This window comes from Hyaena hyaena, unplaced genomic scaffold (genome assembly GCF_003009895.1).
Source record: "Hyaena hyaena isolate Hyena2069 unplaced genomic scaffold, ASM300989v1 scaffold_582, whole genome shotgun sequence".
Classification (NCBI taxonomy): domain Eukaryota; kingdom Metazoa; phylum Chordata; class Mammalia; order Carnivora; family Hyaenidae; genus Hyaena; species Hyaena hyaena.
In genome coordinates this window covers 566521-593312 of record NW_024081214.1, presented here as the reverse complement: position 1 = coordinate 593312, position 26792 = coordinate 566521, and the positions used below count along the sequence as shown (strand labels likewise).

The 26792-nt window shown below is 35.4% G+C and overlaps 1 protein-coding gene across 1 annotated transcript in view; it reads left to right on the top strand.

Moving 5' to 3' along the window:
- CFAP44 (cilia and flagella associated protein 44) overlaps positions 1-26792 on the top strand; it is a 135711-nt gene that overhangs the window by 58513 nt on the left and 50406 nt on the right. Inside the window, exons 19-24 of the mRNA XM_039256627.1 lie at positions 113-383; positions 3433-3488; positions 3643-3805; positions 5994-6124; positions 16720-16916; positions 18966-19140. Coding sequence (XP_039112558.1) covers positions 113-383; positions 3433-3488; positions 3643-3805; positions 5994-6124; positions 16720-16916; positions 18966-19140 — 993 coding nt within the window. The remainder of the gene's footprint in view (positions 1-112; positions 384-3432; positions 3489-3642; positions 3806-5993; positions 6125-16719; positions 16917-18965; positions 19141-26792) is intronic.

Genomic DNA, 26792 nt, shown 5'->3' with positions numbered 1-26792 from the left:
TGTGCCCCCCTCCCACTTGCGCTCTGTCTGGCTCTGTCTTAAAAAATAAATAAATGTTTAAAAAGGTATAAACTTATATATCTAATTCATATGTACCATTTATGTTTCATAGCATTAACCAAGATCTCATGTTTTGTGGAATGCAAAATGGAGCAATTCGAGTCTATATCCTAAGTTCGAATAATCCTTCAGTGAAAAATATGGTGGACTACTGGCATTTCAATCTCCACGACAATGATTATGGATGTGTTAAAGGCATATCTACTAGTTTTGATGACCGTTTCTTGGTGACTACTGGAGCAGATAGTAATATCTTTGTTTTCACCATTTTTTCTGAATTTGAACTAACGAAAGCCGTTAAAGCCAAAGTGCCATCTCCCAGGGTATGTAACTAATAACAATGATAAAAAATATTTTAAAATAGTATTGTTAAATTACTCATTCTTTAAAAACTGAAAGCTCTTGGGGTGTCTGGGTGGTTCAGTCAGTTAAGCATCTGACTTCAAGCCAAGTCATGATCTTGAGGTTCACGGGTTCAAGCCCTGCACTGGGCTCTGTGCTGATAGCTCAGAGCCTGGAGCCTTCTTCAGATTCTGTGTGTGTGTGTGTGTGTGTGTGTGTGTGTAAAATAAGTAAACATAAAAAAAAAACCCCTAAGAACCCTTTGAGACACTTTTGCCTTATAGCCTATTCTTCCTATCCATAGTATAGTTTTGACTTTCTGTTGCCTCTGTTATTAAATATTAAAGTCATTGAATTCCCTTATAACACTAAAGGTATAGAATCCCCCAAATTAAAAAGACTGAGTCAATTTTTCTATATCAACCACTTTCTTGATAAAAATTTCTGTTTTCAAAATGTATGATTTTTCAGATAGTAGTTTGGTTTTAACTTATTGACTTATTGAAGGGGCATACATGTGATGTATACCATAATTTGTTTGAAAACGGTTGTAAAAATATTAGTCTTCAGCATTAGAATATGACAATGTGGATCATGACCAAAGAGTCAGTTAAATTATTCTGTTCTTAGCAGAATGTATCATTGGTTTTGTAATGAAGATTGAGGGTTTAGATCCCCAAATTATATCTGTTTGCCCTACCATAGGACCCAAATTTTCTATTATCAGAGTGATGCCTTTGGATAAAATCACTAAAACAATTAGAATTGCTCCTAAAAAATAGAAATTGTATTAGAAAGACTGTAGTTAAAATTCCTAAGAACACATTGACATCTCATTTAACAGGTAACCAGTTTCAAGAGAATATACAAAAAAGGTGGGGAAGATTTTTATTTTTATTCATAGAAGCAAAATTTGGAGGATAGACTGTTGTCAAAAGAGATCCTACTTAGGAAGAAGAATTACGGAATGGAAAGTATATGAACAAGACAATCTTTGTCTTTCTACCTAGTGCCAGCTCTCTCTATGGATATCTATATTGGTTAGAAAAAATGCATTCTACATTTGTATGATAGCATCCTTTTATTTATGACTTCAATCAATATTTCTTATTTCATTGGTGGAATCTGCTTTAAAGAAGGCAATATCAGAAAGAACTGAATCAATAGAGATCTAAGGTCTGCATAGGTCTGAGAGTTTTACTTTAGAACCGGCTGGGAACCCCTTAAAAGCACAGATGCCTGAGCCCCATTCAAGAGCAATTAAATCAGAATATCTGAAAGGGAGGCCCAGGTTTCAGTATTTTATAAAATACCTTCCCCCTTCCCCCAGCCCCCATGATTCTGAGGTGCAGCCACAATTGAGAACAATTGGCATGCATTTTGGCACAGTTGGCAGTAACTCTGTTTAACTCAAATTTATTGTAAACTGCTGAGGCCAGGAGATAGTTGGCTGAGTATCAGTATCAAATCCTGGAAATCACACTGCTAATGGAGAACAAAGAGGCTTGGCTCTAGGCAATAAAAGAATTAAATACAATTGTATCAAGCATAGAATCAAGTATATTCTATCAAATGTGTGTATGTAACTACAATGTATAAGCCACCACTGTCTCTTGCATTGGTCATGTCTTACCACTTCACTTATACTAAACTCCTAAACCTTGAGGCACCTGACGGGCTCAGTCAGTAGAACATATGACTCTTGATCCTGGGGTTGTGAGTTGAAGCCCAACCTTGGATACAGAGATGAGTTAAAAATAAAATCTTAAAAAAAAAAAAAAAGTTCTATGAGTGCCTGGGTGTTCTAGGAGTGCATGTTCTCTCTCTCTCTCTCTCTCTCTCTCTCTCTCTCTCCCTCTCCCCCTCTCCCTTTCCCTCTCTCAAATCTAAAAAATAAAAAAGTTCTAAACTTTATCTTACACAAAAATATATAGATGTATATACCATATGTATAAAGACTAGTACTTTAATAAAACAACTTGGTCAAAAGAGAGTCCTTATTTCTTTACAATGAATGACGGTAAAACAGAGACCTATGTGTTATGAAAAAGAACAAAGCATGAATTCAATTTACTTAGCTAGCGACCTAAGACTCTTTGGTTCACTGGATTATAATTCTTTTTTTCCTTAAATTTTACAGCATAGCATAGTATCTGAATAAACAAAGTACTTTTAAGTGATTTATTTCATAGTTCCCTTCATTTAAACAACTGTCCTTTCTAAAAGGAGATTCAGATTTCTGATTTCATCTTTCTCAAAGTTGGGAACTATATTATTCTGTGCATTTCTCACTGTATGTCTTTTCTAAATAAGATAAAGTGAAATGTTTAAAGTTTAAAAAATACTGCATGTCAAATATACTCAAAAATTTTTTAATTAAAAATATATGTTTAGTTTATTTTATTTGGAGAGAGAGCATGAGCAGGGAAGGGTCAGAGAGAGATTGAGAGAGAGAATTCCATGCTGGCAGTGTAGAGCCCAATGTGGGGCTCAGTCCCATGAACAGTGAAATCCTGACCCCAGCCAAAATTAAAAGTTGGATGCTTAACTGACTGAACCACCCTGATGCCCCTAAAAAATATATTTTAAAATCTTCCTATACACATATAAGGAATTTGGGGGAGAATTAAGCACATATAAAAGAGGATATGCTAAAAAACAGCATTTAAAATAAATGGCCTAGAGAATTTTTGCATGTATTCTTTGTTAATAACACATGATGTTAGTAATCCAAAATTCACATTTTGGAGGGGAATTATGGTGATCCTAACATTTTGCAAGCATATGATTTTAAGAATTTTTCTATGTATCTCTTTAAATCTAGCAGAAACAAAGAAGTTTAGTCAAGTGCAATCCACCCTCCCCAACACCCCCCCCCCAGTTTTCCCTGGATTATTTCTTCTGAAACTACTTTGCAAGCCTATAATTATTAGAAATTGGCAGAGGGAAAAAGCTCAGTTTACTTCCTATTAGATATTTTAAGAGAAATATGTAATTTAAAAGGGTTAACCACTTCTCCCCTTTCTACAGTTTGGAATCGAAGCAGAGCCAATTCCAGAAGATATTGAAGATCCCAAAGCCTATAGGTATGAGAATTTTTGATAAATACTAGCCCTGAGCTGTTGCAAAACAACATTTTATAGAAGTTCACCAAGCCAAAGGATTTTCCAAATTATTGAATCCTTATTTCCTCTTAGGCTGTTTCTATATCATATTATCCTTTTAAATTTCTGTTTTCAGTATTGAGAATGCTAGAAGAAAAAGAGAACATGATAAGTTAATGAAAGAAATGGAAGAATTAAAAGCTGGGAAGAGAGAAAAACTTACAGCTTTGAGGAATGAATTTTGGAATCTTATGGAAATGAATAAAGAATTACCAAAGCATATGCAGTTTAAGCGAACAGTAAGCCTAAGTTAAAGTTGACTTTAATTTTTAACATACACTATTTTTTGGATCAAGACTACAATTTTTCTGATAAGTAGAAACACTTAGTAAATCTTTAAACCTCCCTTTATCTGGCCAGTGTGTTGGCAGCAGCTAAAATACTGTAGAGTTTTACATACAACTTGGTTTGGATGCAGAAGAGCCTCTTTATATAAGATAGTTTACTTCTCGATTTAGGTACCTCACTTTTCTGTTTTCTCTTTTGGTAACAAGATCTATAAATACAGGTTTGAATCTGATTATCAACCCTTCCTATACATAGTCAAGATATCTAACCTTTGTATAAGTACACACATGTTTTGTTTTTCTGTGATTCCATTTCTGTAATTCAACAGATCTATCATAAAGATAGTACCTAGTTGGCCCACAAAGTTTCTGAAAGATGATTTAGTATAGTTATAGCTATGGGGACAACTAACAAATTATTTAAGCTAATTTTGTATTAATGTTTTTCTTTTCTGACTTATCACAAAGCTCCTACTACCTGTTAGTGATTTTTTTTTCCATTGTGTACTTCTTCCTAAGTGCAATTGCTGTCAAGAAATAATCATTTTTTTTAATGCTTTATTTATTTCTGAGAGAGAGAGAGAGACAGCGTGAGCAGGGGAAGGTCAGAGAGAGAGGGAGATACAGAATCTGAAACAGGCTCCAGGCTCTGAGCTGGCTGTCAGCACAGAGCCCGACGCATGAACCGTGAGATTATGACCTGAGCCAAAGTCGGATGCTTAACCTACTGAGCCACCCAGGCACCCCTGTCATGAACTAATCGAATAAAAAGCCAGAATTTATCATCCTGACTATAATCTTTAATTCTTGAAGCACCTAGCGCATTCCATATAAAAAATTCTCTGGTGAAATCATAATGGCTAACTCATTATATTGCTTAAAAGACCAAATTGTAATGGTTAAAAGATGTTTATGCTATTTTACTAAGAATAAGTTGGACAGGGGCACTTGGGTGACTTAGTCGGTTAAGCAACTGACTTCAGCTCAGGTCATGATCTCATAGTTTGTGGGTTTGAGCGCTGTGTTGGCTCTGTGCTGACAGTGTGGAGCCTGGAGCCTCCTTCAGAATCTGTGTCTTTCTCTCTCTGCACCTCCCCTGCTCATGTTCTCTCTCTCTCTCTCTCTCTCTCTGTCTCACAAAAATAAATAAAATATTTTAAAAATGAAAAAAAGTAAAGGTGGACATTTACAGACGGAATAAGGGTAAAATAATTCAAAATAAAGAACACCTGAGGGGAATTCTATGGCTAAGCCTTTTTACATACATAATTACTTAAAATAGAAACACCCCTGGGAGGAATAACTACTATTTACAATTTAGTCTGAATGAGGGCCCTAATATTTTTCCAGGAGTAAAGATAAAAAACATGACACCCCCTCCCCCCAAATTATCTTCTGGGAGAAATGGCTCCTTCGGTGACCGACATCCAGCTATAACTTGGTGACCTCAAGAAGACATCAAAGAATGGGGTGCCTGGGTGGCTTAGTCGGTTAAGCGTCCGACTTTCGCTTAGGTCATGATCTCGCGGTTCGTGGGTTCGAGCCCCGCATCGGGCTCTGTGCTGACTGCCAGCTCAGAGCCTGGAGCCTGTTTCAGAGTCTGTGTCTCCCTCTCTCTCTGACCCTCCCTTGCTCACGCTGTCTCTCTCTATCCTAGAAATAAATAAAAATATTTAAAAAAAAAAAAAAAAAAAAGAAGACATCAAAGACTTAGCTGTCTTCCTGGGTGAGGTCACATGGGAAGTAATGCGATGAACTTCTACCCTGTGCCCAGCTGGTTATATATCACTAGTTGCTTTGGAGTGGTGGAAGTATTTTTTTTTTTTAAACTCTATACACTCTCCAAATATTCTGTTATCATTCATTGCTTTTACTGTGGGAAAATCTTTTAATATACAACTTTATTTGCAGTATTGTTAATTATTTCTGAGAACCTTTCTCCATATTTTGTGGAAGTAAAATTAAAAGTATGTTATTTTTTTTTCTAGAACAGAGAGAATTAATGTTTGGAGGAAAATTATAACACAATATGAAATTGAGTACAAAATGTAATCTGTATCTGTGTATAAATAGGATCGATAATGTGCATTGGTAAATGTATTTTCAATGAATTTCAATGAATAAATCTACTTATTTGTAGGATTTTGATTTAGATTCCAAGATTCGTGCTGAGATTGGCAGAAAAACTGCTCGCAAAATTCAACAAGTGGAAAAAGAATTAGAGTGGGAAAAAGAGAAACATCGACTTGGCCTTGCGAAGCTACAGAACAGGTAGGATCCATATTTCCTGCAGGTTAAGAGGTTTGACAACATGTATTTGAATGAATTTGTTCACAGTGGCTTAATCAAAGTGGTCAGGTAAGAAAAACCCTGAAGTACCTTCTAACTCTTGAAGTCTCTAGGAATCCTCTTGCTACTGCTATTGATATCTTCTTGAGCCTTCTGTGAAATTTAAATCTGGGAAAATTGTTTATTAATTACATTTTTCAACTCAATACCCCAAAAATGATTTAGAAATGGGCAGAAAACATGAACAGACATTCCTCCAAAGGAGACATCTAGATAGCCAACAGGCACATGAGAAGATGCTCAACATCACTCATCAGCAAAATTCAAATCAAAATCACAGTGACTTGAAACAATATTACACTGTAGGTTAACTAAATAGAATTTAAATAAAAATGTGAAACAACAACAACAACAAAAGAATGCTACAGAATAACCAAGTTTCTTCAACAAATACATTGCCTGAAGAAATAAGAGGGATGGAATAAAAGAAACTCAAGAAGTATACCAATAAAATATCCACCAATGTGTGAATCTTATTTGGATTCCGATTCAAATAAATCAATTTAAAAAAAGCATTTTTGAATCAAAGAGAATATTTGAACACAAAGTGGATATTAGATATTAAATAATTACTATTAATTTTCCTAAATATAATGATATTGTGGTACTTTTTTAAAAAGAATTCTTATTTGAAGTATTTATGGGCAAAATGATATAATACTGGCATATGTTTTGATATTCCAAGCAGAAAAAAAGTGAAGGAATAGATACATAAAATTGGAAAAAAAAGTTGATAACTTTTTAATATGATCTGATGAATTTGTAGGAATTCACTATATATATATGTGTATATATATATATATATTCACCATCTACTTTTATGTATGTTCAAACTTTCCATAATAAATTTTCTCTTTAAAAATGTATTCAACATTCCCATATCATAGGACATTTACTTCTGGTTTTTTAATATTAAGCAGTATGCTATAATATACCTGCATATATATGTATATATATGCACACACACACACACACACATATACACACACACATATAGTTACATACTAATGCTTTCTTTTAGTTCTACAGAGTAGATTTTGAAGAGTAGAATTACTAGACCAAAGGTGTATATGCATTTTTTAATTTAAAATCAGTTGCCATATTTCTTTCCAAAAAGGTTGTAACTTTTTACATTTCCATTAGCAATGTATATAACTTTATTCTGTCATGCTTACCAATATTTGAGGCTAATAGTACTTTTAAAGTTTACTGTCTGATGTAAAATAATGTAGCTAATTGTTTTTTAATTTACATTTCCTTAACTACTAGGGATGTTTAGCACATATTTTGTGTTTAACAGTCAATTAGATGTGAATTGCATGTTAATATTCTTATAATTTTCTATTGGGATATTTTCACCAATTTATGACTTTGTGTAATAGACATTAACTTTTTATTTATCATGTGTGTTTAAAATGTTTTATTATCTATTATTTTCCTATAAACTTTGTTGATATGTTTTTCAAGGTGATATATTTTAATGTATATATAGCTAAATATGTCTCTCTTTCCTTTAATATATTTTGGGTTTCCCATCTTGGCTAAAAATTTCTCTCCAACTTAAATTATACATATAGTCTTCAAATTTTTCTTCCAAATTTGTATTATTTAATCTTTATTTTATTTTCATTTTTATTTTTTTAAAAAACTTTTTCATGCCTATGTATACTGACCCCACTGGGTCAAGGTGAGGTAAGGAAGGTGTCCTCTCTCTCTTTTTTTAAATGTTTATTTTTGAGAGAGCAGGAGAGAAAGAGAGAGGGAAAGAGAGAGAGAGTCTGTGTGCATGCACAGGCAAGCAGGTCAGGAGTAGAGAGAAAGGGAGACAGATTATCTAAAGCGGGCATTGCACTGACAGCAGAGAGGTCCAAGAGGGACTAGAAGGAGCCACAAGATGGTGACCTGAGCCAAAGTTGGATGCCTAACCGACTGAGGCACCCCGGTGCCCCGTATTACTTAATCTCTAAAAAAAAAATATTGAGTATTCCATTAGGAATGTATTAATCAAGCTTCTAAAGGACTTACTTATTTTATTGAACTTTTTAAGAATCAGGTTTTGGACTTATTTATCCTATTTATAATTTTTTTCCATTTTATTAACTCAAATTTTAGCTTTAAGCACCTATTTTATTTTGATATTATGTCTGTTTTTGAAAATGCCTCAGTGGGGTGCCTGTGTGGCTCAATCGGGTTAAGCGACCAATTTCAGCTCAGATCATGATCTCACAGTTTGTGAGTTCCAGCCGCGTGTAGGGCTCTGTGCTAACAGCTTGGAGCCTGGGGCCTGCTTCGGATTCTGTCTCCCTCTCTCTCTTCCTCTTCTCCACCCGCACACCACTATACCTCTCTCTCTCTCTCTCTCTCTCAAAAATAATAAATAAACATTGAAAAAATGCCGTGAGACGGATATTAAGTCTCTTTCTTTATATTTTTAACTACAGGGACATTTAAAGCTAAGCATATTCCCTTGAGTATTTTTGCAGTGTTCCATAGGTTTTGAAACATTTTTTAAATTTTTAAAAAAATGTTTATGTATTTTTGAGAGAGAGAGCGAGCGAGCATGAGTGGGGGAGGGGCAGAGAGAGAGAGGAAGACACAGAATCTGAAGCAGGTTCTAGGCTCTGAGCTGTCAGCACAGAGCCTGACGCAGGGCACAAACCCATGAACCTTGAGATCATGACCTGAGCTGAAGTCAGATGCTTAACCGACTGAGTCACCCAGGCGCCCCAGGTTTTGAAACTCTTAATTATTTCTGGATAGTTTGTAATCAAGCTTTTATTGATCTAAGAATTATTTAAGATATATACGTATAAATAAATGTATTTCTGAGAAAAAGTGTATTAAAATTTTTCATTGTAAAAAGAAAACCCTCGATGAGATATCCCTTCATACCTGTCAGAATAGCTAAACTAAAAAACATCAGAAACAGCAAATGTTGGTGAGGATGCAGAGGAAAAGGAACCATTGTGCACTATTGGGAATGCAAACTGGTGCAGCCACCTTGAAAAACAGTATGGAGCTTCCTCAACAAGTTAAAAATAGAACTATCCCATGATCCAGTAATCGCACTATTGAATATTAACTCAAAAAATTTTTTTAAATGCTAATTCACAGGGATAAATGCACCCCTCTGTTTATAACAGCATCATTTATAATAGCCCAGTTATGAAAATGGCCCGTGTCCATCAACTGATGAACAAAGAAGATGGAATATTATTCAGCCATAAGAAAGAATGAAATCTTGCCATTTGAAATAATACAGGTTAGAGTTAGAAAGTATGAATAAATCAGTCACAGAAAGGCAAATACCATATGACTTCATTCACAGAATTTAAGAAACAAAACAAATGAGCAAAGGAAAGGAAAAACAGAGAGATATAAACCAAGAAACAGACTCAACTACAGAGAAAAAACTGGCAGTTGCCAGAGGGGAGGTGGGTGAGGGGATGGGTAACATAGGTGATGGGATCAAGGAGGGCACTTGTAATGAGCACCGAGTGATGTACGGAAGTGTTGAATCACTATATTGTACACTTGAAACTAATAGAACACTGTGTGTTAAGTCTACTGGCATGAAAATTTAAAAAAATAAAAATTTTTTAATAAATAAAATTAGATTTTTTACAAACCAAATTATGAAATACATATTTATTCTTTGTTTTTGACAAATTATTTTATACCTACTTAACAAATGAGCATGTACCTTAAAAAAATAAAAAATAAAATCAAAAGATTTATAATGAAAGCCAACAACTTTCTATCCAATCTCTCTCATGTACCAATAGGACTATTCAAAGAAAATTGCTTTTTTGTTGTCTTTTTGAGATAGAATTTACATTCAGCAAAATGCATAAATTCTAACTGAACAGCTTAATAAATTTTATAGATATATATATATACACATACATCCACTACCCAGATTAAGAACATTTATAGCATTCCAGAAAGTTCCCTTGTGACCACCTCCCAGTAAATATCTATTCTCCAGAGATGAATGTTTATCACATTAATTTGGTCTGTGAACTTCATACAAATTGAATGTTGCAGTACTAAATCTTGTATTTCGTTTCTTTAACTTAGCATCATGCCCAAGATCATCTATGTTGTTGCAGGTAGCAGTAATTTATTCTTTTTCATTGCTTTGTAATAGTCTTAATGCTTATACCATGATTTATTTATCCATTCTATTGATGGATATTTGAGTTATTTCTATATTTTGGCTATAATGAATGGCTATGACCATTCTTGTGCATGCTTTTTGGTGGACATATGCACTTCTTTGTTATATAATCAAGAATGGAACTGCTGGGTGAAGATTATATGCATGTTTGGCTTTATTAGATAAAGCCAGACAATTTTCCAAAAATGGTTCAACCAATTTATACCATGACGATCAGTGTATGAGAATTCATGTTGATCCCCACTGTATTTAGCTTCTTAGGGCTTCCATAACAAAGTACAGCAGACTGATTGGTTTAAAATAAGAGGCAAAGGTTATGAAGGCTGGAAGTCCAAAATCAAAGGGTTGGTTCAGTTGGAGTGCATTTTCTTAGAGGGGAGATATGTTTTTATTTATTTATATTGAAGTATAATTGGCATTTGATGTTATATTAGTTTCAGATGAACAACATATTGATTCAACAATTCTATGTATCACTCAGTACTCACCAAAATAAGTATAGTCACCATACACGATCATAATATTATTGATTATATTCCCTATGCTGTACTTTTCATCTCCATGACTTTTTTATTTGTAACTGGAAGTTTGTTAATTGCCTTTTTTTTTTTTTAAAGTAATCTTTACACCCAGCATGGGGCTCGAAGTCACAATCCCAAGATCAAGAGTTTCACACTTTACCAACTGATCCAGCCCAGGCACTCCTATTAATCTCTTCTTAATCCCCTTTGCCCTTTGTCTATTTCATCCATCCACCCACCCATCTCCTCTCTAGTTTGTTTTCTGTATTTAAGAGTCTGTTTTGTTTGTTCATTTGTTTTGTTTTTTAAATTCTGCATGTAAGTTAAATCTATGGTATTTGTCTTGTCTGACTTATTTCACTTTGCGTAATATCTTCTAGGTCCATCCAGGTTGTTGGAAGTGGCAAAATCTCATTCTATTTTATGGTTGAGTAATATTCCATTGTGTGTGTGTGTGTGTGTGTGTGTATGTATGTGTGTATTAATATATACATACCATATCTTTATCCATTCATCTATCAATGGACACTTGAGTTGCTTTCTTATCTTGGCTATTATAAATACTACTGCTGTAGCATAGGGGTGCATATATCTTTTCAAATTTGTGTTTTTGTTTTCTTTGAGTAAATAGCCAGTAGCGGAATTATTGGGTCATAATGGTAGTTCTACTTTTAATGTTTTGAAGAACCTCCATATTGTTTTCCACAGTGGTTGCACCAAGTTACATTCTCACCAACAGTGTGTGAAGATTCCCTTTTTTCTACATCCTCACCAACACTTGTTATTTCTTTTTGATATTAGTCATTCTGACAGGTGTGAGAGAATATTTCATTGTGGTTTTGATTTGTATTTCTCTGGTGATTAGTGATGTTGAGCATGTGTCTGTTGGCCATCTCTTTGTCTTTGAAAAATTATCTATTCAGGTCCTCTGCCCATTGTTTAAAAAAGTAAACTCTATGCCCAGCATGAGATTTGAACTCATCACCCTGAGTTGAAGAGTCACATGCTCTACCAGTTAAGTCATCCAGGTGCCCCATCCTTTGTCCATTTTTGAATTGGACTGTTTGGGGGTTTTTTGGTGCTGAGTTGTATAAATTCCTTATGTATTTTGAATGTTAACCTCTGATCGGTTATATCATGTGCAAATGTCTTCTTTCATTCACTGGGTCGCCTTTACGATTTGCTGTTTCCTTTGCTGTAAGAGCTTTTTATTTTGTTGTAGTCTCAACAGTTTATTTTTGCTTTTGTTTCCCTTGCCTCAGGATAAATATCCATAAATGTTGCAGAGGGTGGTGTCCAAGAGACTACTGCCTATGTTCTCTTCTAGGAGTTTTATGGTTTCAGCTCTCACATTTAGGTCTTTAATCCATTTTGAGTTTATTTTTGTGTATGGTGTAAGAAAGTGTTTCAGTTTCATTCTTTTACATGTAGTTGTCCAGTTTTCTCAGCACTGCTTGCTGAGCAGACTGTTTTTTCCCTTTGTGTATTCTTTTCTCCTTTGTTATAGATTAACTGACCATATAAGCATGAGTTTATTTCTGGGCTCTCCATCTTGTTTCATTGATCTATGAGTCTATTTTTGTGTCAGTACCCTACTATAGCTCTGTAGCATATCACGGAATCTGGGATTGGCATACATCCAGCTTTGTTGTTTTTTCTCAAGATTGCTTTGGGTATTTGAAGTCTTTTGTGGTTCCATGCAAATTTTAGGGTTATTTGTCTGGTTCCGAGAAAAATGCTATTTATTAGTTTCTTCTGAGACCTGGATAGGAGAATCGCTCCATGCCTCCTTGAGCTTCTAGTGAATTGCCATTAAACTTTGGTGTTCCTTCCTATAGATGCATTATTCCAAATCTTCTGCCTTTATGTGGTGGTTTCTCTCCTTTTTTCCCCCACATAATCTTCCGTCTCTGCGTGTCAAAGTTCCCACTTTTTAGAAATACAGCAGCATGTTGGATTAGGACCACTCTAATGATTTCATTTCAACTTGATTACCTCTGTCAGGATCCTATTTCCAGATAAGGTCACATTCTGAGAGAGACTGGGAGATTTCAAAGTATTTTTTTGGGTAGACACAATTCAACCATAACACTCATGCTTGCCATCACCTGATATTGTCATCTCTTTAAATTATAGCCATTATTCATTTTTAAAATTGTATTGTAAGAGTTTACATGTAACAATCTAGATATCTAGAGATACCTCCTAGATAGGAATCTTTTGTCTTGTAGATGAATGACCCATGTATTTGTGACACATGTATATATATGACACACTGTGTGTGCATGCCTGTAAAATATCTTGCTGTAATCTGTGGTTTTCCTTTTCATTCTCTTAATAGTGTCTTTTTTTGAGCAGAAGTTTTTAACTTTAACAAAGTTCATGTTATCAATATTTTCTTTTATGGCTTATGCTTTTATGTTGTAACTAAGGAATCTTTGACTATTCCCAGTTCATGAAATAATTATATGTTTTATTCTAAAAGCATCATTGTTTTGCCATTATCTGTATTGGTTTTTGGGGGGAGGTGTAGGATGGAGATCATGTGTCATTTGTTTCTATATGGATATTCAATTGACCTAGTATCATTTGTTGAAAGGCCATCCTTTCTTCACTAGATTGTATTGATAGTTTTGTCATAAATCAGGTAAATATATAAATATATATATATATACACATATACATACCCCATCTATATATCCATATAATATATCCATCTCAGAACTCTTATTTTAATTATTCTTGACAATTGATATTATAAATCCTATGGATTTGTTCTTCATCTTCAATATTGTGCAGATCCTTTGAATAGTGAATGGAATCAACTTGTCAATTTTCATAAAGAAATCTAAGATGTTGACTAAATTACATTGAATCTATAGATCAATTTCAACGTGATAGTCTAAAAATATTAAGTCTTTCAATCCACAAATATGATAGATCTTATCTTGAAAATAATTCACTTTTAATATCCTTTCTAGTGGTTGTAACCATACATCTAAATAATGTATTTCTATAAATTTATTAATCATTATTTATTGATTTTCTAGTATTATAGGTAAGGATTTTGTTTATTTTTTTAATGTTTTATTTATTTCTAGGAGAGAGAGAGAGAGAGAGAGTGAGCAGGGGAGGGTCAGAGAGAGAGGGTGTCACAGACTGAAGCAGGCTCCAGGCTCTGAGCCGGCAGTCAGCACAGAGCCCGACGCAGAGCTCCAACCCACGAACCGCGAGATCATGACCTAAGCGAAAGTCGGACGCTTAACCGACTAAGCCACCCAGGCGCCCCGGATTTTGTTTTAATATGCTCATACAGGGGGCCCTGGGTGGCCCAGTCAGTTAAGTGCCCCACTTTGGCTCAGGTCATGATCTCACGGTTGGTGAGTTCGAGCCTTATGCTGGGCTCCGTGCTGACGGTTCAGAGCCTGGAGCCTGCTTCAGATTCCGTGTCTCCCCCTCTCTCTCTGCCCTTCCCCCACTCATGATCTTTCTCTCTTTCTCTAAAAAAAAAAAATCAAAATCTACACTCATGCTTTCCCCTCTACCATCCTGAGCATATAAAATATAATAACTGCTTTAATGTGCTTGTCTGCCGGATAAATAGAAAGAAAGAAACAAATAAAAAACCCCCAAAGTAACAAAGAAAGGCAGTCTTCTGAGTCTATTTCTATTAATTGAAATTTTTTATTTTGTGTTATATTTTTCTGCTTCTTTGCCTGCCTGAAAAATTTAGATTGGATGCCAGACATTATGAATTTCACATTGTGGGTGCTGGGTGATTTTTATACTTTTAAATATTCCTGAGCTTTGTTTTGGGGCTCAGTTAAGTTACTTGGAAATAGTCTGAGATTTTGAGGCTTGCTTTTAAGGTGCGGTCAGGCAGACTTTAGAGCTAATTTTTTCTCACTATGAAAACAACATACTGAGTACTCTATCCTATGTCCCATGTATTATTGGGCTTGTTGGAACACAAGCTCTTCCAACGTGTGTGAGATCTGGGATTTTCTGCATGTTCTCTTCTGGTGATTCTTTCCCCAGCCTCAGGGAGACTCCACACATGCATGTGGTGATCAGTGATTACCCGAAGGCTGGAAGAGAGACCCTTGCAGATCGCCAGGGCTCTCTCCCTGTGCAGCAGTTTCTTCTCTGAAACTCTGCCCCGTGATTCATGGCACTTGTTACCTGATATTAAATCCATGAATATTTGAATCTTGGAATGATATCTAGATGACTACCTACCAAGAGTTGAAAGTACCTTAGAAATTCTCCCAGGAAGAACCTTCGACATAGTATTCTATGTTTGGCTTTAATAAATATTCATGCTATATTTGTAAATGTACACTGGCGAGTATGAATCTTAACTCAGACCAGTGAAGCCCATTGTCCCAGACTGCCTGCTTGTTTTCATTTATTTGATTCTATGGCTTCTGTGCCCTGGACACTGGAGCAGGCAGTTTTTGGCGAGGCCAGGAACTCCTGTTCCCAGAATTGAATGCACATGCGACCATTATCCTTGGGAACTTCTGTTTCCCTGAGAGGCTGGTGGAGGCAGGGAATATGTACCCTCAGCTCTAGGACCCAGTTTGGCCATTCTCCCCCTTGTCAGGTGGAAACTCTTCCTCCCCAGTCTTCTTGCCCTCAAATACTTGTTTCCCTAATTCCCTGGCTTTCCCTTCCCTGTCCAGCCTGCATCCTCCTCAGCTTCACATCTTCAATAAACATATGGAAGGAAAACACATTTCTTTTCATACATTAATGTTCTTCTGAGAATCAGTCTTCTGAACATTTCATATGTTTATAGTTCATTTATATTTAATCTTCTGAGTAAGATTCCTTGTTCATTTTCCTTCGAGTTCTGTTTTTCCCCTTAATTTTATTCACTAATTCTGTATTTTTTAAATACATATTGCAAATACTTTATCCTACAGTGCCATTTACCTTAAACTTTGTCCACGTTTTCCTAACGGTGTAGAAATGTTATATTTTGATGGGATCAAAACCATGACTATTTTTCCTTCCTGTTATCTGTGTCTCATGGAAAGACTAAAATTTAGAGAGTAAAACGCCAGTGGGGAGAAGATAAAGACCGTTTTTTAGTGATGAGAAAGGTACTTTGCTATGAGGGGAAAAAATTAGAAATATTAAGTCATTTTAAAAGAAGAAATAGAGTTAAAAGAATTGAATTAGGAAATATTAAGAAAGATAAACTAGGAATAATTACTATATACATAAGTTAATTCTAAAATTAAAAAGATTGAGGAATAATTATGAATAAGTGCCCCAAACAAGAACTAAGCATTATTTGATAAAAAACAAATATCTTTGGGCTATAAAGGAAAAGTGAACTAGGAGTAGTATGAATTCCTGAGTTTAATATTTTTTATAGAAGCAAATAAGGCAATGTATATGAGATATATATGTATTTATATGATAATAGATATCTTAGTGGGGAGGTAGATTATGTTTTCTTACAGTTTTTAGGATCCATTTACCATTAAATTACAGTCTACTTGAAAAATTTTTGTTTTTCTACATCTGAGCAAAGCAATGGCATTGTATACTGCTTAATAATAAGTTGTTTAATATTTTCATTAGAAAGAAAATTCTACTTGCTCTTTAACAAAGTCCTATGCAACTTCTATCACATCCTTGTTGGTTAATGCATTGTCAAATTTTGGATCAGCACAATATAACATCATTTATAAGCATAGTGTATTGTGGTCCTATTTTATTACTTAATCATGCAGAATGATTAAAATGGTATGATTAAATGATTAAAATGGCTACTATCGCAAATACTTGTTCTATTTTTTCAGATTTCGTGATTCACTGGAAAGTGATACTATTGTGGTTCATGCCATACAAAGTGATCACAAGATATCCTCCTATAGGATTGTGAAGCCCTCTAAGTACTTCAAGTCCAAACGACCAAGTCAATCAGAAAGAAGACCAAGCAAATTGGAGAGATTTGAAAAAGAAGGAGCTGGAAGAAAGGATAGCCAGAGAGATACAGGTAGCCTAAATGACAAAAAGTCTTCTAATCCTTATTAAGATTTCAAAACTGAACACTCTTTTTGTGGGCAGAATTTTCACACCCTTTTTGGTGTTTTGTGCTCAATCTGTTATCTCCCTTTTTTTTATTCCTTTGGATAATAATCAAGAGAGCTGGAGGTAAGTGGTATGGCTGAGAATGAGAGGCCATGTTCCTCCAGCAAATGTTTCACACCAGGTCTTTGATGCAGGCTGCTAAGGAAAACCCACCCTGGTTATGTGATTGAAGTGGATAAGAAGAGTACCTGATGCTGCTAATTTCTTACTTCCCATATCTAACTATTCCTAAATCTAGGATTTCCCCAGTTGCTAGTTTCTAGACAGTGTTTCTTTGCAGATTCTTGGGTGCCACCCCAGAGAGTGGGGATAGAGCATAACATTTCAAACCATTTTCCAAGAGCTTATGCTTTAAACAGAATGACAAGCTGAGAATTCAGGTGTGAAAAGAGTACTTCTTACTCTCTGCGACTTGCCTCTTGTAACTGCCCTCAGGGTGACTGCAGGTGAGTAGGGGGAAGACAAGAATTCTGGGAATGACTTGTAGAGCCCAGTCAAAAATAAAAAGGTCCTGCAACTAGTGCCCATGATGTAGTGACATTAATGCTGTTTATCCTCTTTGAGAAAACTTTACTGGCCCCTTTCTCCCTCTGGGATAAATTCTGAAATCCTTCCACAGTACATTCCTATTCTGTTTCCTATAAATTCTGTTTCCTAGTGCATTTTCATACTGTTCTACTGGTGTTTTTAGCCTATTGTCTTGCTTACTGCTCCCTAATTATGCCTGATGCTTTTATGCCCAGGCTCTGACTGGAGTGACCGATTCACTCCTCTCCTCTCTGAATTCTACCAGTTCTTAGAGATTCCAGATTGAATTACACTTTTGTTATAAAGTCTTTCCATGACCACCTAAGTCACATTACACTCCTGCTTTTCCATATTACCATATATTTGAAATATGAAAAGTGAAATGGTGAGCTATAACTAAATGACCATCCCATATTATTTAATCTTTTCCCCAGAGTATCTCTAGAGTATATTTTTCCATAGCTTGAACGTGAATTAGGAAATTGCCTCAGTAGATATTTAATTAAAATTTTTTTAAGTCATAGGTTTGATTGTGTGTTTCTGACTAGTTTCTTAATTGGCCACAGACCACTGTAATCACTATAGGTCGCTTCAAATCGCATGTTAAATAGGACTCACTTGATACACCCTTTCCCCATCATTTCACAAGCATTCCTATCCAATTTCCCAGTATATCCATTAGTGGCCCCTCATTATTTACCTTGTTTTTTTAAATTATTTGATGTGTGTCTTGTCTTGCCAACTTCCCAATAAGGTCCTTTGGAGCAAATATTGTGACTTTGATATCTTTATTTTGGAATTCTAAAATACTTACTATGGGGTTGAATTCATAGTAGTTGTTTAACAAATACTGTGATTTACAGATTCATTATATTGTTTCTTTTAATGTGGCAGGGTTAAAAATATTTGAGAATTTTGGGGCGCCTGGGTGGCTTAGTNCACCTGGCTTCCTTGGAAAGTTCCTGCTGGGGTCTCACTGTCCCCACTTCACAGAGGAAGAAACTGAGGCTCAGAGGAAACCAGTAGGGCAGAGCTGGGTTAGCAGCCCAGGTCTCTCCTCTGCTCCTGATCCCCACCCCCTGGGCACCATCCAGCTGTGATTAAATCGTTTGAATGGAAATGGGAAAGAGGTAGGGGCGCCTGGGTGGCTTAGTCGGTTAGGCGTCCGACACTCGCTTCGGTCATGATCTCGCGGTTCGTGGGTTCGAGCCCCGCGTCGGGCTCTGTGCTGACTGCCAGCTCAGAGCCTGGAGCCTGTTTCAGTCTGTGACTCCCTCTCTCTCTCTGTCCCTCCCCTGCTCACGCTGTCTCTCTCTCTCTCCTAGAAATAAATAAAACATTTAAAAAAAAATATTTGAGAATTTCATTTTGATGTTTCAAAAAAAATGAAAACAAAACAAAACAAAAACGTTGACTCTCTGTACAGGTGGGAGTATTAGTTTGCCAGAAGAATCACTTATAGAGAAAGGGAAGAAATTTCGGCCTAAAACCCTAAGTGAAATTATGGTGGAAAATCAAATTGAGAAAACAAGGAAACTTATGTTTAAAGCTGAAAGGGCCCAGCTTAAGATTCAGCAGAGAAAAAAAGAATGGGAAGAACTGTAAGTATTTTTTTTTTACCTAACCTCTTTCATTTTAATATGAATTTCAAAATATCTTTGAAATAGAAACAGAGATGGAGATATTGAAGGCAGATCAGCTGGATCTTTCAGAGTTGGTGATACATTGGTGGAACTTCTATGATCCTTAGGGTTCCAGGTCCAAGAATTCCATTTTGTGAACACACTCAGGGATTTGTAAGAATTAAGAAATTCTTTTCTATTCCAACAAGTTAGTTTTCCTTATGTTCTAGCAGATGACTTCCACTTTTGGATGTCTCATCTAAAAGTAGGTTGGTAGGTTCCTTAGGATTTTCTGTATAGACCATCTTGTCACTTAATAAGAACAATCTTATTTCTAATCTAATGTGTTTGCCTCTTATTTCCCTCTATCTTCTTGTTGGATTCATTAAAATGTCCAGTATAATGTTGAAATAGGGAAAGCTGCCATCTACAACTTGTTTCTGATCTTAGGGGAAAAGAATTCAGGATTTGAATGGATTTCACACTCTTATTATGTTTGAAGTTGGTGTTTTACTGGCAGTATAGAGTTATGGTTTTTTGATCTACTCAGTTAATTTCAGTTCTGGAATTGGTATATTTAGACCATTTACACTTATATAATTTACACGGGTATTTACTTATGTATTTACACATGTTAGTATTGATATTTCAGGCTTATATCTGCTATTTTATATTTTGTTTTCTCTTCTCTGTTTTTTTGTTTTTCTGTTTTCTTTTTTGTGCTTTCCTGTGGTTTACTTGAATATTTTAGAGTTCCAAAATGATTATAGTGTTTTTGAGAATATCACAGGTACAGCATTGTAGTATTTGCTCTAGGAATTACATTATGTATACACAAATTAACACAGTCTACAGTTGACATTTTACAAGCTTCAATGAAATGTAGAAACCTGTATGTCTCATTACACCTCCTATTGCCTTCCATTTCTTTTGTTTATATTATAGTTGTATAAATATCTTCTCAGCACACATTTTATTTTATTTATTTATTTATTTATTTATTTGCCATTACTGAGCAGAAGCCTTTATTTTATTATTATTTTTTTTTACAAATAGTTTATTGTCAAATTAGTTTCCACATAACACTCAGTGCTCATCCCCACAAGTGCCCTCCTCCATGCCCACCCCCCCCTCCCCCCCGCATCCATCAGTCCTCAGTTTTTGTCAGCATTCAAGAGTCTCATGGTTTGCCTCTCTCCCTTTCCCCCACCATTTCCGCCCTTCTTCTCCCCCTTGTTCCTCCGTCAAGTTCCTCCTAATCCTCCTATACGTGCACACATATGATATTTGTCCTTCTCTGCCTGACTTATTTCGCTCAGCATAACACCCTCAAGGTCCATCCATGTTGCTACACATGGCCAGATTTCATGGTTTCTCATTGCCATGTAGTATTCCATGGTATAGATAAACCACATCTTCTTGATCCATTCATCTGTTGATGGACACTTAGGCTCTTTCCATGTTTTAGCTATTGTGGAGAGTGCTGCTATGAACATTGGGGTACACGTGCTCCTATGCCTCAGCATTTCTGTATCCCTTGGGTAAATTCCTAGCAGTGCTATTGCTGGGTCATAGGGGAGTTCTATTGTTAGTTTCCTGAGGAACCTCCACACTGTTTTCCAGAGGGGCTGTACCCGTTTACATTCCCACCAACAGTGTAGGAGGGTGCCCGTTTCTCCACATCCTCACCAGCATCTAGAGTTCTCTCTTTTGCTCATTTTAGCCACTCTGGCGTGAGGTGGTATCTCAGTGTGGTTTTGATTTGCATTTCCCTGATGAGGAGGGACACTGAGCATCGTTTCATGTGTCTGTTGGCCATCTGGATGTCTTCTTTGGAGAAGTGTCTGTTCATATCTTCTGCCCATTTCTTCACTGGGTTGTTTGTTTTTCGGGCGTGTAGTTTGGTGAGTTCCTTATAGATTCTGGATATTAACCCTTTATCTGATATGTCATTTGCAACTATCTGTTCCCATTCCGTTGGTTGCCTATTAATTTTCTGGGTTGTTTCCTTGGCTGTGCAGAAGCTTTTAATCTTGATGAGGTCCCAACAGTTTATTTTTGCTCTTGATTCCCTTGCTTTTGGGGATGTGTCAAGTAAGAAGTTGCTGCGGTGGAGGTCAAGGAGGTTGTTTCCTGCTTTCTCCTCTAGGGTGTTGATAGTTTCCTGTCTCGCATTCAGGCCCTTTATCCATTTTGAGTTTATTTTTGTGCATGGTGTGAGAAAATGATCTAGTTTCATTCTTCTGCATGTTGCTGTCCAGTTCTCCCAACACCATCTGTTAAAAAGGCTGTCTTTTTTCCATTGGATATTCTTTCCTGCTTTGTCAAAGATCAGTTGGCTGTATACTTTTGGGTCCACTTCTGAGTTCTCAATTCTGTTCCATTGGTCTATGTGTCTGTTTTTGTCGGCACACATTTTAGAACTATGTCAGACTGTTCTAGATTTTTTGAACATCAAACATAACGAAGACAATAGCAGATGTAAATTTTTTTTGTCAATATTTTCACCATTAACATTTTAATCTCTTCCTTCTTCATGTTCCAGCGTTCCCTCCTCTATCATTTCATTTCTGTTAGAAAACTTCCTTTAGTCATTCTTTCGGGGTTGGTATTCCAGTGACAATTTCCTAGTTTTTCTTCATCTATGAGTAGCTTGATTTTTGCCTTCATTCTGGAAGGATAGTCTTACTAGATATAAAAAATTCTGTGTTAATAGTTCTTTTCAACATGCAAAAAGTGTTGTGCTTCTTCCTGCTGGCTTCCATAGTTTCTTATGATCAATCTTCTGCCATTCAAATTGTTTCCCCTCTATATTATAAGGTGTTATTTTTCTTTTGCTGTTTTCAAGGTTTTCTTGTTTGGGTTTTTGTTTTGTTTTGTTTTGTTTTGGGTCCTTAGTTTTCAGAAGTTAGACTGTTATGTGTCTTGGTACATCTTTTAATTTATCCTTTTTGGGATTCATTAAACATCTTGAATCTGTATGCTTGTACCCCCCTCCCCTCTGACCAAATTTAGAAAGTTTTCAGCTATTATTTCTTACAGTTTTTTGAAGCCCTGTTCTCTTTTTCCTTTCTTTCTTGGATGCCAATATCACAAATGTTAGATCCCTGAGGTTTTGTGTGCTTTTTTCTTTTTAATTTTTGTTGTTTGTAGTGTCTTTATTTTTGGTTCATATTAGATAATTTCTGTTGTTCTATCTTCAAATTTATTGATCCTTTCCTCTGGATCCTCCATTCTGGTGTTGAGTCCATTTATTAAATTTCATTTTTGTTACTGCACTTTTCAGTTCTAAAATTTCCATTTGGTTTTTCCTTGTATCTTCCATTTCTTTCTGAGACTCTATTTTTTCATTTCTTTCAAGCATCTTTCTAATTACTTGTTGAAGCACTTTATGATGGCTGCTTTAAAATCCTTGTCAGATTATTCTAACATCTCTATCATGTTGGGGTTTGGCAACAATAGTTGTCTTTTCTTATTCAAGTTAAGATCATCCTGATTCTTTGTATGACAAGTTATTTTTTATTATAATCTGGAAATTTGGGGTATTATGTTATGAAATTCTGAATCTTATTTATACATTGCTTTAGCTGGCTTTCTCTGACTTTAGCAGGATATACTCTATACTCACAATGAGATGAAGTCCTGGTTACCAGGGCTCACCTTTAACGTGATCCCTGTAGGGGTTGTGTTACCTTGTTAAAGTCTGGTGGTGGTAAAAGTGTAGACTCCCCACTTGACATTTTCTGGCAGGGCAGAGGTAGGCCACATTTGTGTATATGTGTGCTGTGTGGCTAGAGTTCAGAGCATTTATTATCTAAAAGTTTTCAGTCTTACTCTTATTCTCTTTTCTTGATCCTTTAGCTAGAGAGAGCAAGATTTTGTTGGACTTTTATTGTCTAAACCCTTGGTGTTTCTAGTTGCTATTTTCTTTAACTCCAAGTTGAGATATATGAGGCAAAAAGAAAAGTCTAGAGATCTTACCATCATATATGTCCTTGGGTCCCAAGGTTCTTTGTAGTCTATCTTCTTTTCACTTTTCAGAAATCTCTTAGCTTTTAAATATAATGTTTAGGGGTTTTATTTGCACTTGCCAGGAAAAATAGGAGTGTGTAAGTCTATTCTATCTTTCTAGAGGTGGAAATTCTTTCCATTGATTTTATTATATTTATCTTTAATTTAGTTATCTTGCTAAGCTCCCTTACTAGGTCTAGTAACTTTTTTCTTTTTTATGAACATGGTCATATTGTATGTGAGTAAAACAGATTCTTCCTTTCCAATATCTTTTATTTTTGACTCATTGTACTGTCTAGGATATGCGTTACAATGTTAAATAAAAATCGTGAGGGTAAACATCCTTGTCTTTTTCCTAATCTAAGGAGAAAACTTCAGTCTTTATGAAATGTGATATCAGCTTTTTAGAAGCACTGTATCAGGTTGAGGAAATTCCCTTTTTTTCTTAGTTCATTAAAAAAATTTTAATTTATTATTTTTATCAAGGATAGGTGTTGAATTTTATCAAATAATTTTTATATGCATACTGAAGTGACCAATGCTTTTAAAATTTTATTCTTTAATATTGGGGGTCATAGTTACTGATTTCAAATGTTAAATCACCATTCCTAGGGTAAATTTCACTTGATCATGGTGTATTCTCCTTTTAAAAATATTGCTGGAATTTTTTTGTAGTATTCATGTCTGGTTTTGGTATCAAGCTAATGCTGGCCTCATAAATTCTGGTTGTTCCCTCCTCTTTTGTTATTTTTGGAAGAGTTTGAGCAGAATTTGTATTAATTCTTTAAATATTTGACATAACTCACCAGTGAAACCACATGGTCCTGGGCTTTTGTTTGTTGGGAGGTTTTTGATCACTGATTCAGTCTTCTTACTAGTAACTGACCTGCTCCGATTTTGTTTCTTCATGATTTGGTCTTGGTAGATTGAATATTTTTATGCACCACAAAATTGGACCACCTGGAAGAAATCAATAAGTTCCTCAAAATATCATACAATTTGCCCATTTCCTGTCCAATTCAATGTGGGGCTCTTTTTTTTTTTTTTGTATATTCAGGCTTTTGTAACCATTATCACTATTTTCTAATATCATTATCCTCCCTCCTACAAAAGCTCTACTCATTGTCAGTTACTCTCCATTTTCCCAAACTCCCATTCTTAGCCCTAAGCAATTACTTTTTGTCTCTTATAGATTTGTCTATTCTGGACATTATATAAATATGGATTCTGGGGTCTTTGTGACTGGCTTTTTTCACTTAGTATGTCTTTTGACTTCATGTTGTAACATGTATATTTCACTCCTTTTTTAAAAATGATATTGTTAATATTTATTTATCATTTGGAGAGAGAGAGGGGTAGAGGGACAGAGACAGAGGGAGACAGAATCCCAAGTAGGCTCCATCAGAGCCTGATGGGAGATTTGAACTCTCAAATTGTGGATCATGACCTGAGCCAAAACCAAGAGTTGGACACTTAACTGACTGAGCCACCTATGCACCTCTATACTTCATTCCTTTTTATGAATAATAAATAATCCCTGTCACATTTATCAGTTCATCAGTTGAAACACATTTGGATTATTTCTACTGTCTCACAATTATGAAGAATGTTACTGTTAACATTTGTGTACTTTTTGTGTAGACATGTCTTTTCAATTCTCTTGGATAGATACCTAGGTATCTGGATTTGCTGGGTCTGATAGGCTAACTCTGTTTAACTCTTATTTTTTAACTGAAGTGTGGTTGACACACTCAAGTATACAACATAGCAATTCAACAACACTATACATTATGCAATGCTCATAGGTGTAGCTACTATCTGTCTCCATACAACACTATTACAACACCATTGACTGTATTGCCTATGGTGTACTTTTCATCCCTGTAGCTTCTACATTCCATAATTGCAAGCCTGAACCTTCTACTCCCATTCATCTATTTTGGCCAATTCCCCACCCCTGTCTGCTCTGGAAACCATAGTTTGTTTTCTGTACCTATGGATCTGTTTTTGCTTTCTTGTCATTTGTACACTTGCTTTTTAGATTCCACATAAAAGTGAATATATATTTGTATTTCTCTGTCTGACTTATTTCATTTAGCATAATGGCCTCTAGGTCTATCCATGTTGTTGGAAATGGCAAGATCACATTCTTTTTTATGGACGAGTAATATTCCCTTGTATGTGGTGTGTGTGTGTGTATGTTTATATGGTACCACTTAATTCATCATCTATGGATGGACACTTAGGTTGCTGCCATAATTCTTTTTGTAAATAATACTGCAATAAATTTAGGAGTGCCCTTATCTTTTTAAATTAGTGTTTTGTTTTCTTTGGGTAAACACCCAGTAGTGGAATTATTTTATTGTAAGGTATTTCTATTTTTTATTTTTTGAGGAATATCCATACTGTTTTCCACAGTGGTTGCACTCATTTGCATTCTTAACAAGAGTGCATGATAATTCTTTTCATCTACATTCTCTGTAGTGTTTTCTTAAATTTCTCTTTCTGATACTTTGTTCTTAGTGTATAAAAATGCAACAAATTGCCCTATATTAATTCATTATCCCATGGCTTTATTAAATTCATTTATTACTTCTAATAGTTTTTGATGGAGTTTTGAGGTTTTTCTATGTATAGCATCATAAAATCTGCAAATAGTGACAGTTTTGCTTCTTCCTTACATATTTGGATACATTTTCTTAAATGAATACTGTGGTTAGGGCTTCCAATACTAAGCTGAATAAAAGGTCTGAGAGTGGACATCTCCCTCTCTCTCTTGTTCCTTATCTTAGAGGAAAAGCTCTTAGTTTTTACCATTGAGTATGATGTTAGCCATGGGTTTTTCATATATACCTTTATTATGTATAGGTATGTTCCCTCTACAGTCACTTTGTTGAGAGTTCTTATCATGGGTGGATGGTGAATTTTGTCCGATGCTTTTTCTGAACCTATTGAGACGATCATATGATCTTTATCCTTTATTTTGTTAATGCAGTGAATGACATTGATTAGTTTGTGAATATAGAACCACCCTTGCATCCTCAAAATAAATCCTACTTGATTTGGTAAACATCCTCTTAATGTATTGTTGAATTCAGTTTGCTAATATTTAGTTGAGGATTTTTGTATCTGTGTTTATCAGGGATATTAGCCTATAGTAGTTTTTATTTTCTTGCAAGTTTTAACTTAAATTCCAGTTAACATACAGTATAATATTGGTTACAGGTGTACAATATAGTGATTCGACATTTACATACAGCACCTGGCACTCATTACAACAAGTGCCCTCCTTAATTAGCCCATTGATCCCCATTAATGCCCTCCTTAATCCTCGTCACCTAATTAACCCATCCCTCTACCTACTTCCCCTCTGGTAATCATCAGTTTCTTCTCTATAGTTAAGACTGTTTTTTGGTTTTCCTCCCTTTTTTTCCCCACCTATGTTTATTTGTTTGTTTTGTTTTGTTAAATTCCTATCCACAGCAATCAGACAACACAAAGAAATAAAAGACATCCAAATTGGCAAGGAAGAAGTCATACTTTCACTATTTGCAGATGGCATGACAATCTACATAGAAAATCCAAGAGTCCACCCCAAAATTGCTAGAACTGATATATAA